This window comes from Salmo salar, chromosome ssa25 (assembly GCF_905237065.1).
Source record: "Salmo salar chromosome ssa25, Ssal_v3.1, whole genome shotgun sequence".
Classification (NCBI taxonomy): Eukaryota; Metazoa; Chordata; class Actinopteri; order Salmoniformes; family Salmonidae; genus Salmo; species Salmo salar.
In genome coordinates, this window is record NC_059466.1 from 17,908,141 (window position 1) to 17,921,787 (window position 13,647).

At 42.5% G+C, this 13,647-nt stretch overlaps 1 protein-coding gene across 1 annotated transcript in view; it reads left to right on the top strand.

The window, feature by feature from the left end:
• The window catches only part of sh3b4 (SH3 domain-binding protein 4), a gene marked incomplete at its 3' end in the record, with an annotated part of 44,954 nt that extends 38,796 nt beyond the window's left edge, over positions 1-6,158 (top strand). Inside the window, 2 exon segments of the mRNA NM_001141055.1 lie at positions 5,745-5,968; positions 6,064-6,158. Coding sequence (NP_001134527.1) covers positions 5,848-5,968; positions 6,064-6,158 — 216 coding nt within the window.
• Positions 6,159-13,647: the final 7,489 nt, after the last annotated feature.

A 13,647-nucleotide genomic window follows, 5' to 3' on the forward strand; every position in this document is an offset into this window, starting at 1 on the left:
ATAGAGATGTAGACCACCCAGGTGTAATGTGTCAAAGCAAATGGACAAAGTAGAGTAGTCCTGCCTGAAGAGGTGGATATACTCCCAAAAGGCCCACCTGGCGAAGGAAAGACGCGCTGTGTGAAAAATTGTAAACTCTGAAAAAAAGGTGCGATCTAGAACCTTAAAGGGTTCTTCGGCTGTCCCCATAGGAGAACCCTTTGAATACCCCTTGTTGATTGCAGGCAGAACCATTTTGGTTACAGGTAGAACCCTTTTGGGTTCCATGTAGAACCCTTTCTACAGAGCGTTCTATGGAGACAGCCGAAGAACCCTTTTTTAACCCTTTTTTTCTTTCACAGTCAGGACAACCCAAGCTGTACTGTGCAAGTACGCTAATAGTAGGCTTACTATTGAAACAGATAAAGGAGTCAGAAATTCATGCACAGGTTTCTGCCAGGTAAGCACAGGCTATTTTGTAGCTAGTTAACATTTTAATTGCGAACGTTTTTGGGATTAGGCCTATCATTAGCGCCATGTTCCTTAATTGTTTGAAACCTCTACATTTTACTTCATATTATGAGGGATGTCTTACCTTGCTTCAAAGTAGCCTATAGCCCACCATAGAAACGTGAGGCAATTATTTTATAAAGACGTCCTCATATGCGTTCTCCTGTTCTATTGGGTTTCATTAATCTTTCTTTCATTGTCTAGCAGCCAAAGGCATTATCCTAGTCATATTAGCAACCCATAATAGTTGTTGCGTCTTTAGATCTCCCTCTTTCAAAATTTCTAATGGATATATCCACCTCTGTCCATGAAACGGCTGGCATGTGCAAATAAATAATAGTTTATCAACATTTTAAGCTGAACATTTTGATCTGTTCTGTCAGCCTTATTAATTGATACGGCGTATACCTCCACTACTCTGCTTTGATATCCATTGTGGGGCTTTTTATTTATTTAACTATGCAAGTTAGTTAACTTCTATGGGCTAGCGTCCCACTTGCAGGACATAGCCAGTGACATATCAGGGCGGCAAATTCAAAAACAACACAATGTCATAATTCAACTTTCTCAAACATACAACTATTTTACACCATTTTAAAGATAGACTTCTCGTTAATCTAACCACATTGTCCGATTTCAAAAAGGCTTTACAGCGAAAGCAAAACATTAGATTATGTTAGGAGAGTACATAGACAAAAATAATCACACAGCCATTTTCCAAGCAAGGACATGTGTCAATAAAACCCAAAACACAGCTAAATGAAGCACTAAACTTTGACGATCTTCATCAGATGACACTCCTAGGACATTATGTTACACAATACATGTATGTTTTGTTCGATAAAGTTCATATTTATATCCAAAAACAGCATTTTACATTGGCGCGTGATGTTCAGAAAATGTATTCCCACCAAAACGACCGGTGAATGTGCACATCAATTTACAAAAATACTCATCATAAACGTTGACAGAATATATAACAATTATTTTAAGAATTATAGATAGACTACCCCTGGATGCAACCGTGGTGTCAGATTTTAAAATAGCTTTATGGAGAAAGCACATTTTTCAATATTCTGAGTACATAGCTCAGCCATCACGGTGAGCTATTGAGACACCCGCCAAGTTCGGGGCAACCTAAACTCAGAATTAGTATTAGAAATATTCTCTTACCTTTGCTGATCTTCGTCAGAATGCACTCCCAGGACTGCTACTTCCACAAGAAATGTTGTTTTGGTTTGAAATAATCCATATTTATGTACAAATACCTCCGTTTTGTTCGTGCGTACAGATCACTTATCCAAAGGCATAACGCGCGAGTGCAGAACGAGAGACAAAGTCAAAATGTTCCATTACCGTACTAAGAAGCATGTCAAACGCTGTTTAAAATCAATCTTTATCGTATTTTTAACGTAAAATTGCGATAAAATTCTAATCAGACAATAGCATATTTATTCAAGAACAAAAAGAAGGAACGGCATGCTTGTGTGACCGCGCATATCCAATCCCTTTGTTGCCAGGCAGACCACTCAGTAACTGAGCTCCTAAACTCTTCCCAGTGACAGGAGAAGGCTCAAACCACTTTCTGAAGGCTTTAGACAGCCAATGGAAGCCTTAGGAAGTGCAACGTCCCCCACAGACACTGTAGTTTCGATAGAGAATCAAAAGAAGAACTACAATTCTCAGACTTTCCACTTCCTGCTTGAATTTTTCTCAGGTTTCTGCCTGCCATATGAGTTCTGTTATACTCACAGACAGCATTCAAACAGTTTTAGAAACTTCAGAGTGTTTTCTATCCAAGCTACTAATAATATGCATATTCTAGTTTCTGGGCCAGAGTAGTAACCTGTTTAAATTGGGTACGTTTTTCATCCGGCCGTGAAAATACTGCCCCCTAGCCCAGACGGGTTAAGAACAAATTCTTATTTACAATGACAGCGTGTTAACTGCCTTGTTCAGGGGCAGAACAAGAGATTTTTACCTTGTCAGTTCAGGGATTTGATCTAGCAACCTTTCGGTTATTGACCCAACGCTCTAGCCACTAGGCTACCTGCCATGGTTAAGAAGAGGGGAAACACAACGCCCACTGAAAAATAAGTGTGTATACGGCGTATACCCTCCACTACACCACTGCATGGACCTGTACATTTGACAATCAAATTCCCCCATACTCTTTATCAATGGCTCGTGTTGGCAGTCTTAATAAGGACAGAGGGGTTCATCTTCACCACTTTGTGAAGCAATGTTGCATTCCTCACATCACACTTTTTTTCTCTCTTGCTGGTGCCAGGCTGGAGCACCCTTAGAATCACTCATGCTCTAGTAAAAACATGTCAGTGGTGTCATAAGACCTTTCCTCCATGAACACCCCCTCCGCAGAACCTATGAAGTTACTGAATTATAGATGAATTGTAGTTTGTTGTGTATCAAGAAACAGTGCTGTGTTCTACTGACCCACATCTGGTTACAAGAATAGGGCAAGAGAGTTGAGATGTACGTTTTGTTTATTGTATTCTGCTGCATTTTGACCTATTCAGTCTGGTTTTCAAAGAGGTTTTAGAGTTTGGTGTTATTGGTACATAATCTCTTTGTCAGGCGAGCATCTATAATAGTCACAACTGAAAGCCAGTGGTCACCAACCGGTCGACCATTCCTAGTCGATCACCAAACATTTCAGTGGAAAAGCCAACGATAAAGGCTGTGATAAAGTCTTGCGCTCCTTTTATTTTATCATTCATGTTGCACTGTTGGCGGTAGGTGCAGTTGATTCAGAAGCCTTGCTCACCGGGTAAGCAAAGTATTTTCTATTTTGAACCATTGAATTTGTCTGAAAAGAGGAACTCTGCCTACCAGGCGGACCGGGAGATCTGTGGCTAAATCAAGTGCCTCTACTGCGCTGGACAATCGGATAGCTCAAATCACAGTGCCTACAGAGCTTCTACGACCCCAGCCACAGCAAAGTTTGACACTACCCTAAGTAAGATTTAATAACTTTTAAAACCATGACCACAGGGAGACTGTCAAAGAATACAGCAAAGAGCTGCTGTTTTTCTAAGAGAGTTAATGTAAAAAAAAATATTCAGCACTGTCAACACTATTACAAAACAGAAAACGTGCTTCTCCCTACTTCCAGCTGAGACTAATGGCGTGTTAAAACAACTGGGGACTCGGAAATCTCTGACTTCCAACTTCCGTGCGTTCAAGACAACTGGAAGAAAACGTGATCCAACTGGGGAAATAAATAAATTATTTATATATTATATATATATATAACATATATTATTTATTTGTATTTAACCTTCATTTAAGTAGAGAAGTCAGTTAAGAACAAATTCTTATTTACAATGACGGCCTACCCCGGCCAAACCCTAACCACAATGACGCTGGGCCATTTATGCGCAGCCCTATGGGACTCCCAATTCCAAGTTGGAAACTCTGGCAACTTTCTAGACCCCTGACTTATCGACCTGAAGATCACTGACATCCCAGTTGTCTTGAAAGCACCATGACCATCAGATGCAGGTAAACCAGTAACATAAAAAAATAGAATTATTTCAATTCATGCTCAGCTGTGCTTCGCAAGTGCTACTCCAACTGATCTATTTTGTAATCAAAGCTCACGTTTTTAAATATAATATGGTCTGAGAAGAACAATATTGGCAGGCCAGGCATATAGCCAATATGCTGTGATAATAAATTAGGCCTACTGCACAAACCTCATTCTTACAGAACTGTTTTTATTAGGTTAATGTTACATCTTTTAAGTCATTTTTTAAAATAATCCTGAGGGGTAGATCTTGACTCAGAAAAGGTTGTTGACCACTGCTCTCAGTCATATTACAGTTCAAATTGTATACTGTGTGCTGTTGCCTTCATACTGCACAGGAGAGTAGGCAGGGGAGTTTGGCACTTTACACAAACCACCTCTCCTTGAGTGTGGGAGAGGCAGCAGATGTGACTGTTTTTTTTATGTGTGTTGCCATTGGGTCATCTAAAAAATATGTGGAAAGAGAATGGAGACTAGCTGAGATAAGGTCTGGATTTTCCCATAAGACATCAGCGAGTAGCAACACCTGGTCTGTTGTTTTGTTAAAAGCAGTAATAAATGTAAGGCTTCGTGTAGGTTGTCTTGACCAAAACATTGTTTTTAGCCAAAAAGTAGGCTATAATAAAAGTTGTTATGTTGTGATTCACGCCTATTTTGTCAGATTATTTTGGGCTGCAGCTCAAAGTGCTGTCTACTCTCCCGTCTGAAGTATCTGAGTCTGTGGGCTAAAATGTTTACTTGAATTCAAATTGAGCTTTTTGGATATGCACTTCATTTATCATTCTGTTTCCGTATGGGTCTTTAGCTATCCCCTTTCTTCCTCTAGGTCCTTTTTGATGGCCCTCAGTGCAAAACTATCCTCTCCAAAGGATGATCAAGGATAAAAAAGTTTCACAGGGAAGGGAATGGATATGGAAATTAGCTCTACACACTATTTGTAACATACATATTCTAGAAATTGCTTTCACTGATATCTCCTGATGGTTCGATTTTCTTTCGAAGTACAGGAGAACTAACTGAGTGGAGTGAAACCCACAAACGCTTCAAAGTTAAAACAACATTTGGAGGACCCAGGGGTTTACTATTTCAAGCATAGCGTAATGAAGCGCCCTGCTAACATCAACAGGATATATTTCAAAGACGAGAGGAGGCAAAAAAGTTATTAAGCTGTCAGTTGCATTCTCTCATGGCGACCTGCCTTTGGTATAGTATAACATAATGTAGAATGTCAAGGTTGTAGACCAAAGAGAGATGAGCTTAATACAATTCAGTGTCTATAGGGTTTCACATGAATTTCCAATAATAGTAATGCATACCTTGACATCTCACACTGAATGTTCTCTCCACCCATCTCGAGGTAGAGGAATTTGTGTTTTGTGTGTGCAGAAATGACATGGTCAGACCCACCCCCAACCACACACACATAGAGACACTAGGGATTTGTGTTTTTCTTGTAATTGCCACATCCAAAATCCTATCTTCTGGGATGTGGAACTTGTAAATATCTGGGGGATATTTACATTCTGTCACCATTTGGCAATCCATTATTTGTGCTTTTAATTATATTAGTGAGCAGGTTGCAAGTCTGATATATTGTTCTAATCAAAATGCATCAGGCCCATTTAATGAGATTGTCAAGTGTCGCTAAAAGCTAATTAGATATAAATAAGCCATTAGTTAATCCAGTTTTTTTCTATTTCATCTCCAGAGACTATGAAAGGCTGTTGACGACTAACTCTGCCATTGGCTGAAAGGGAACCCAGTAGAGCAGCCTGAGCACATAGGTTGTGTGTGCAGGGAAAGAACCAACAATGGCCGCCAATAGAATCAGGGCGACCAACAACATTGCACTGCCACGCTGCAAGTCAGAGGGGACACTCATTGATCTCAGTGATGGAGTCTCTGAATCTAACTGCCTCACAGATGTCAAAGGTACGCTAATGAAGTTGATTCATATTTGAGATATTTTGTTGTAGTATTGATTACCTGATAACAGATGTACTTTTTTTGGTGTTCTTTTTTTGCAGTGCCTTCTCCCAGTGCCTTAAGACTGGACGCCACTGCCTCCTTTGGCACTGCCAGGGAAGTCGTTGCCATTAAGGATTACTGTCCCTCCAGCCTTACCACCCTCAAGTTCTCCAAGGGAGAACATCTCTTTGTGCTGGACACATCGGGTGGAGAGTGGTGGTACGCCCACAACAACACTGAGATGGGTTACATCCCTGCGGCATACGTCCAACCCATCAGCTACCGGGACTCCTCCTTCAGTGACAGCGGTATGATCGACAGCTTAGGAGACTGCTCTGTTGAGGAGGGAGCCAAGGAGCTGGACCTCCTTGAAGATTGGACCGGGGTGATCCTGAAACCCACTGCCCCCCAAAACGGGAACCCTTTTGCCCCCCATCACCAGCCCCTTAGTCGTAGCGCCACCAACCCTTTCCTCAATGGAGCCCTTCAGGGTTCGCTGGATCAGAACAGTAATGAGAACAGTAAGTCAGTGGATCTTCTTCTTTTTGACACCGCACCCTCTGTCCCACCAAACTCCACCAGCAGCACTGTCAACATCAATGGCTTTGGCAGTGGCATCTTTGATCTGAACCACATCAGCCCCAGCCTGGGAGTGGGTCAGACCTTACGCAGGGACAACCCATTCTTCAGAAGCAAGCGATCCTATAGTCTCTCAGAACTTTCCATCCTGCAGGCTCAGAATGACGCCCCAAAGGCATCCTCCAGTTTCTTTGGAGGCCTGAAAGCCCCTGCGCCTGAGCAGTTCCAGAGCCGAGAGGATTTCCGGGAAGCATGGCTCAATCACCGCAAGCAAGCCAGGTCCTGCCATGACCTGGACTCCTTGGGCCAGAACCCAGGCTGGGGCCAAACGCAGCCGGTAGAGACCAACATTGTCTGCCGTCTAGACAGTTCTGGAGGAGCTGTCCAGCTTCCAGACACCAACATCAGCATTCACATCCCTGAGGGCCACGTGGCCCCTGGAGACACCCAGCAGATCTCTATGAAGGCCCTGCTGGACCCGCCTCTGGAACTCAACAACGACCGCTGCACCACTGTGAGCCCAGTTGTGGAGATCAAACTCAGCAACATGGAGACCAAAACCACAGTCACCCTTGAGATGAACGTGTCAGTTGTGGTGAAGAAGGAGAGCAGACAGACGACAGAGGTCATGTGTGTGAGGAGTGACTGCAAGGAGGGCCCCTACACACCAATCCCACAGGCGTACATGTATGGGGACACCGTCCAGGTCTGTCTGGATAACCTTGAGCCCTGCATGTATGTGTCTGTTGTGGCCCAGGCACAGTCGGTTGCTCCAGACACCACAGTTTGGGATAACGTGGTGAAAAAGGTCACCCTGGGCGTCTATGGGCCTAAGCACATTCACCCATCCTTTAAGACTGTGGTGGCTATCTTCGGGCATGACTGTGCCCCAAAGACATTACTGGTGAGTGAGGTGGGGAGGCAGGCCCACTCTGCTCCTCCAGTGGCCCTTCAGCTCTGGGGGAAGCACCAGTTTGTCCTGGCTAGACCACAGGATCTTCGGGTCGGGGTTTACTCCAATATGGCCAACTATGAGGTCAAGGACAGTGAGCAGGCCAGGGTGGTCAGGGGGTTCCAGGTCAAACTAGGAAAGGTTAGCCGGCTTGTCTATGTGATCGCCTCACGCACGGCTGACGATGTCTCAGATTTCACATTGCGGGTCCAGGTCAAGGATGACCAGGACTGTATTCTTGCCCAGTTCTGCGTTCAAACACCAACACCTCCACCCAAGACTGGTCCACGGACGTCTGCGCAGAGGCGGTTCCTGAAGAAGAAGGAAGTAGGGAAAATTGTTCTGTCCCCTCTGGCCATCACTAACAAGTACCCTGTGTTCCATGACCGACGAATCCACAACCTGAAGTTTGGTAAATTTATCAAAACAGTCATCCGTCAGACCAAGAACCAATACTTACTGGAGTACAAAAAGGGGGATTACGTTGCCCTTCTGAGCGAGGAGAAAATCAAACTGAAGGGACAGTTGTGGACTAAGGAATGGTACATTGGTTACTATCATGGTAGGACAGGACTTGTCCATGCAAAAAATGTTTTGGTGGTGGGGAAAGTGAAGCCCATTTACTTCAGCGGTGCTGAACTTACCACTACACTCTTACTGGAGCAGATACTTAAGCCCAGCAAGTTCCTGACGTACATCTATGCCTCTGTAAGGACTATTCTGATGGAGAACATAGGAAGCTGGAGGGCGTTTGCTGATGCCCTGGGTTACGTCAACCTACCACTGACACATTTCTGCCATACAGAGCCCGACAGTGAGCCTGAGAGGGTGGCGTCTGTTCTGGAGAAGCTGAAGGAGGACTGCAACAATGCAGATGGCAAGGAGAGGAAGTCCTTCCAGAAGGAACTGATGACTGTAAGTAATGGCCTAAGGCAGGGTTCCCCAACTGGAGGCCCGCAAACCAAATTTGGCTCATGAGTGGTGTTATTCCCCCCCTCCATCCCAAAGATTTCAGAGCAAAAAAAATATAAAAATATACAGTACTAGCCAAAAGTTTGGACATGTACTCATTCCAAGGTTTTTCTTTAGTTTTACTATCCATGTAGTAACTAAGAAAGTGTTAAAAATATATATATATATAGTATCCACCCTTTGCCTTGATGAAGCTTTGCACACTCTTGGCATTATCTCAACCAGCTTCATGAGGTAGTCACCTGGAATGAATTTCAATGAACAGGTTTGCCTTGTTAAAAGTTCATTTGTGGAATTTCTTTCCTTAATGCGTTTGAGCCAATCAGTTCTGTTTTGACAAGCTAGGGGTGGTATACAGAAGATAGCCTTATTTGATAAAATACCAAGTCCATATTATGGCAAGAACAGCTCAAATAAGCAAAGAGACATGAGAGTTCATCATTACTTTAAGACATGAAGGTCAGTCAATACGGAAAATTTCAAGAACTTTTAAGGTTTCTTCAAGTGCAGTCGCAAAAACCATCAAGCGCTATGATGAAACTGGCTCTCATGAGGGCCACCACAGGAAAGGAAGACCTAGAGTTACCTCTGCTGCAGAGGATAAGTTGATTAGAGTTACCAGCCGCAGAAATTGCAGCCCAAATAAATGCGTCACAGAGTTCAAGTAACAGACACATCTCAACATCAACTGTTCAGAGGAGACTATGTGAATCAGGCCTTCATGCTCTAATTGCTGCAAATAAATCACTAGTAAAGGACACCAATAAGATGAAGAGACTTTCTTTGGCCAAGAAACACTTGCAATGGACATTAAAACGGTGGAAATCTATCCTTTGGTCTGATGAGTCCAAGTTCGAGATTTTTGGTTCCAACCGCCGTGTCTTTGTAAGACGCATAGTAGGTGAACGGATGATCTCCACATGTGTGGTTCCCACCGTGAAGCATGGAGGAGGAGGTGTGATGGTGTTGGGGGTGCTTTGCTCGTGACACTCTCTGTGATTAAATTTAGAATGTATTTAGAATTCAAGGCACACTTAACCAGCATGCTACCGCAACATTCTGCAGCGATACACCATCCCATCTGGTTTGCGCTTAGTGGGACTATCATTGGTTTTTCCACAAAACAATGACTCAACACACCTCCAGGCTGTGTAAGGGCTATTTGACCAAGAAGGAGAGTGATGGAGTGCTGCATCAGATGATCTGGCCTCCACAATCACCTGACCTCAACCCAAATCAGGTGGTTTGGGATGAGTTGGACTGCAGAGTGAAGGAAAAGCAGCCAAAAAGTGCTCAACATGTGTGGGAACTACTTCAAGACTGTTGGAAAAGCATTCTAGGTGAAGCTAGTTGAGAGAATGCCAAGAGTGTGCAAAGCTGTCATCAAGGCAAAGGGTGACTACTTTGAAGAATCTCAAATATAAAATATATATTTTGATTTGTCTAACACTTTTTTGGTTACTACATGATTCCATATGTGTTATTTAATAGTTTTGATGTCTTCACTATTATTCTACAATATAGTACAAATAAAGAGAAATCCCAGAATGAGTAGGTGTTCAAACTTTTGACTGGTACTGTGTGTGTGTGTGTGTACAGTTGAAGTCGGAAGTTTACATGCACCTTAGTCAAATACATTTAAACTCAGTTTTTCACAATTCCCGACATTTAATCCTAAGAATATTTCCCTGTCTTACGTCAGTTAGGATCACCACTTTATTTTAAGAATGTGAAATGTCAGAATAATAGTAGAGAGAATTATTTATTTCAACTGTTATTTCTTTCATCACATTCCCAGTGAGTCAGAAGTTTACATACACTCAATTAGTATTTGGTAACATTGCCTTCAAATTGTTTAACTTGGGTCAAATGTTTCGGGTAGCCTTCCACAAGCTTCCCACAATAAATTGGGTGAATTTTGGCCCATTCCTCCTGACAGAGCTGGTGTAACTGAGTCAGGTTTGTAGGCCTCCTTGCTCGCACATGCTTTTTCAGTTCTGCCCACAAATTTTCTATGGGATTGAGGTCAGGTCTTTGTGATGGCCTTAACTTCTTGACTGATGTTTTGAGATGTTGCTTCAATATATCCACATAATTTTCCTCCCTCATGATGCCATCTATTTTGTGAAGTGCACCAGTCCCTCCTGCAGCAAAGCACCCCCAAAACATGATGCTGCCACCCCCGTGCTTCACGGTTGGGATGGTGTTCTTCGGCTTGCAAGCCTCCCCCTTTTTCCTCCACACATAACGATGACCATTATGACCAAACATTTCTATTTTTGTTTCATCAGACCAGAGGACATTTCTCCAAAAAGTATGATCTTTGTCCCCATGTGCAGTTGCAAACCGTAGCCTGGCTTTTTTATTGTGGTTTTGGAGCAGTGGCTTCTTCCTTGCTGAGCGGACTTTCAGGTTATGTCGATATAGGACTCGTTTTACTGTGGATATAGATACTTTTGTACCTGTTTCCTCCAGCATCTTCACAAGGTCCTTTGCTGTTGTTCTGGGATTGATTTGCACCTTTCACACCAAAGTACCATCATCTCAAGGAGACAGAACACGTATCAGAAGCTTCTAAAGCCATGACATCATTTTCTGGAATTTTCCAAGCTGTTTAAAGGCACAGTCAACTTAGTGTATGTAAACTTCTGACCCACTGGAATTGTGATACAGTGAATTATAAGTGAAATAATCTATCTGTAAACAATTATTGGAAAAATTACTTGTGTCATGCACAAAGTAGATGTCCTAACCGACTTGCCAAAACTATAGTTTGTTAACAAGACCTTTGTGGAGTGGTTGAAAAACGAGTTTTAATGACTCCAACCTAAGTGTATGTAAACTTCCGACTTCAACTGAATATATATATTCACTGTATCACAATTTCAGTGGGACAGAAGTTTACATACACTAAGTTGACTGTGCCTTTAAACAACTTGGAAAATTCCAGAAAATGATGTTATGGCTTTAGAAGCTTCTGATAGGCGACTTGACATAATTTGAGTCAATTGGAGGTGTACCTGTGGATGTTTTTCAAGGCCTACCTTCAAACTCAGTGCCTCTTTGCTTGACATCATGGGAAAATCAACAGAAATCAGCCAAGACCTCAGAAAAAAATCTGGTCACAAGGCGGGTTCACCCTTGGGAGCAATTTCCAAACGCCTGAAGGTACTACGTTCATCTGTACAAACAATAGTACGCAAGTATAAACACCATGGGACCAGGCAGTCGTCATACCGCTCAGGAAGGAGATGCGTTCTGTCTCCTAGAGATGAACGTGCTTTGGTGCGTAAAGAGCAAATCAATCGTTGAAAATGTGATGGAAACTACAATTTTTTATTCCGTACATGGGAATTTAACCACAAAAGTAATTTTATGTGCACTTCATTATCATGCACAGCCTTTTATCCACAACAAGTCAATTTGATAGAAACGCTTCGCTGGTGGGAAAATGCTCATATTTATAATATTTGCATGAATATCTGTCGCCAATTGGTTGGATACCTAGGTTATGTGTTTAGCACTTTTGTTTCTTCTGTTTGTTCTAGTGTGCATATTTGTGTCTTGTGTTTGGTCTTGTGTGTGCACTGTGCCTGCATCTGTCTCTATCCTTGTGTGTCTAGCTTAGGTCTTTTTCAGGTTAGTCGTGGCTTCGGTTCCTTATCTATTTACTGCTGCCTGAGGCTATGGTCCAGTGGGCTAATTCTGTTGAGTGTGCAGTCAATAAGTGCTGCGTGGGCATCAGGGTCTTATGGGGACTAGGGAGTTGTGGAGAGCAGCAGAATATTTTGGCAGAGCACAAACCCACACCTCTGTCTCGAAAACATTGAGTTAGAGATACTGTACGTGGCTCATTCGTAAATCCAAATGATGGCTCAGCCTGCGTTAATAATTCTCCGTCTTTATTTCTAGTCAATGTGTAAATCAAAACCTACAGGAAAATAACAGTACTGTCAAACAATTTTTATGAAAAAGTCCTTGGTTTGATTTTGGAAGTCATAATCAGTGTTTTGACCATTGTAGAGGGTGTCGAGCAGTGGCCGCTGAGGCTAGGATGGCTCATCATAATGGCTGGAATTGAGTGTAATGGCTGGAATGTATTGGATGGATTGGTATCAAACATATTAAAACCATGTGTTTGATGCTCTCAATGATCGGCTATGAAAAGCCAACTGACATTTACTCTGAGGTGCTGACTGGTTGCACCCTCGACAACTACTGTGATTATTATTATTTGACCATGCTGGTCATTTATGAACATTTGAACATCTTGGCCATGTTCTGTTATAATCTCCACCCGGCACAGCCAGAAGAGGACTGGTCACCCCTCATAGCCTGGTTCCTCTCTAGGTTTCTTCCTAGGTTTTGGCCTTTCTAGGGAGTTTTTCCTAGCCACCGTGCTTGTACACCTGCATTGCTTGCTGTTTAGGGTTTTAGGCTGGGTTTCTGTACAGCACTTTGAGATATCAGCTGATGTAAGAAGGGCTATATAAATACATTTGAATTTGATTTGATTCCATTCACTCCGTTATGTGCCGTCCTCGCCTCAGCAGCCTCCGCTGGTGTCGAGAATACTACATGACTTAACATCAGTGGTTACCCTAGGATGTTTTTCAGCAGCAGTTGCAAAGTTAGCGGGGAGGGTGTGGTAGTGGGCATGACCAATGGTGCGGTTTTAGAAGCCCTCCTCTTGGACGCAGACACAAAATGTTGCTTTTTTAAAGCTTATTTTCTTGCAATTCTACACATTTTGCTATGGGGTGGAGAGAACATTTTACATGTTTAAAGCTAATTTCCTACAATTCTACACATTTTACCCAGGCCTTATGCCATGTTCTTATGCTTTCTGAGTGACTCAAACATTATAACAAAAATCTATATGTATCTGCCATGACACTTTTTGAATTTTAGATTCTCCCTGACTGTCTAGTTTTTATTTTGGTGATTGTTAGTTCTTAAAGATGATCTTATTTAAAAAATGTATACTGTAGCTCCATTATCTTTTCTACATGCTTTATATCATGTTTTAGTCGTCCCGATAAAACATTTTTGGGTGTGGGGTCAACAATTTAGCCCTGCCTCTTTTAAATGAATATAGAGGAAACACTGAACATGATTGAAGAATAGAGCCATAGAAGCA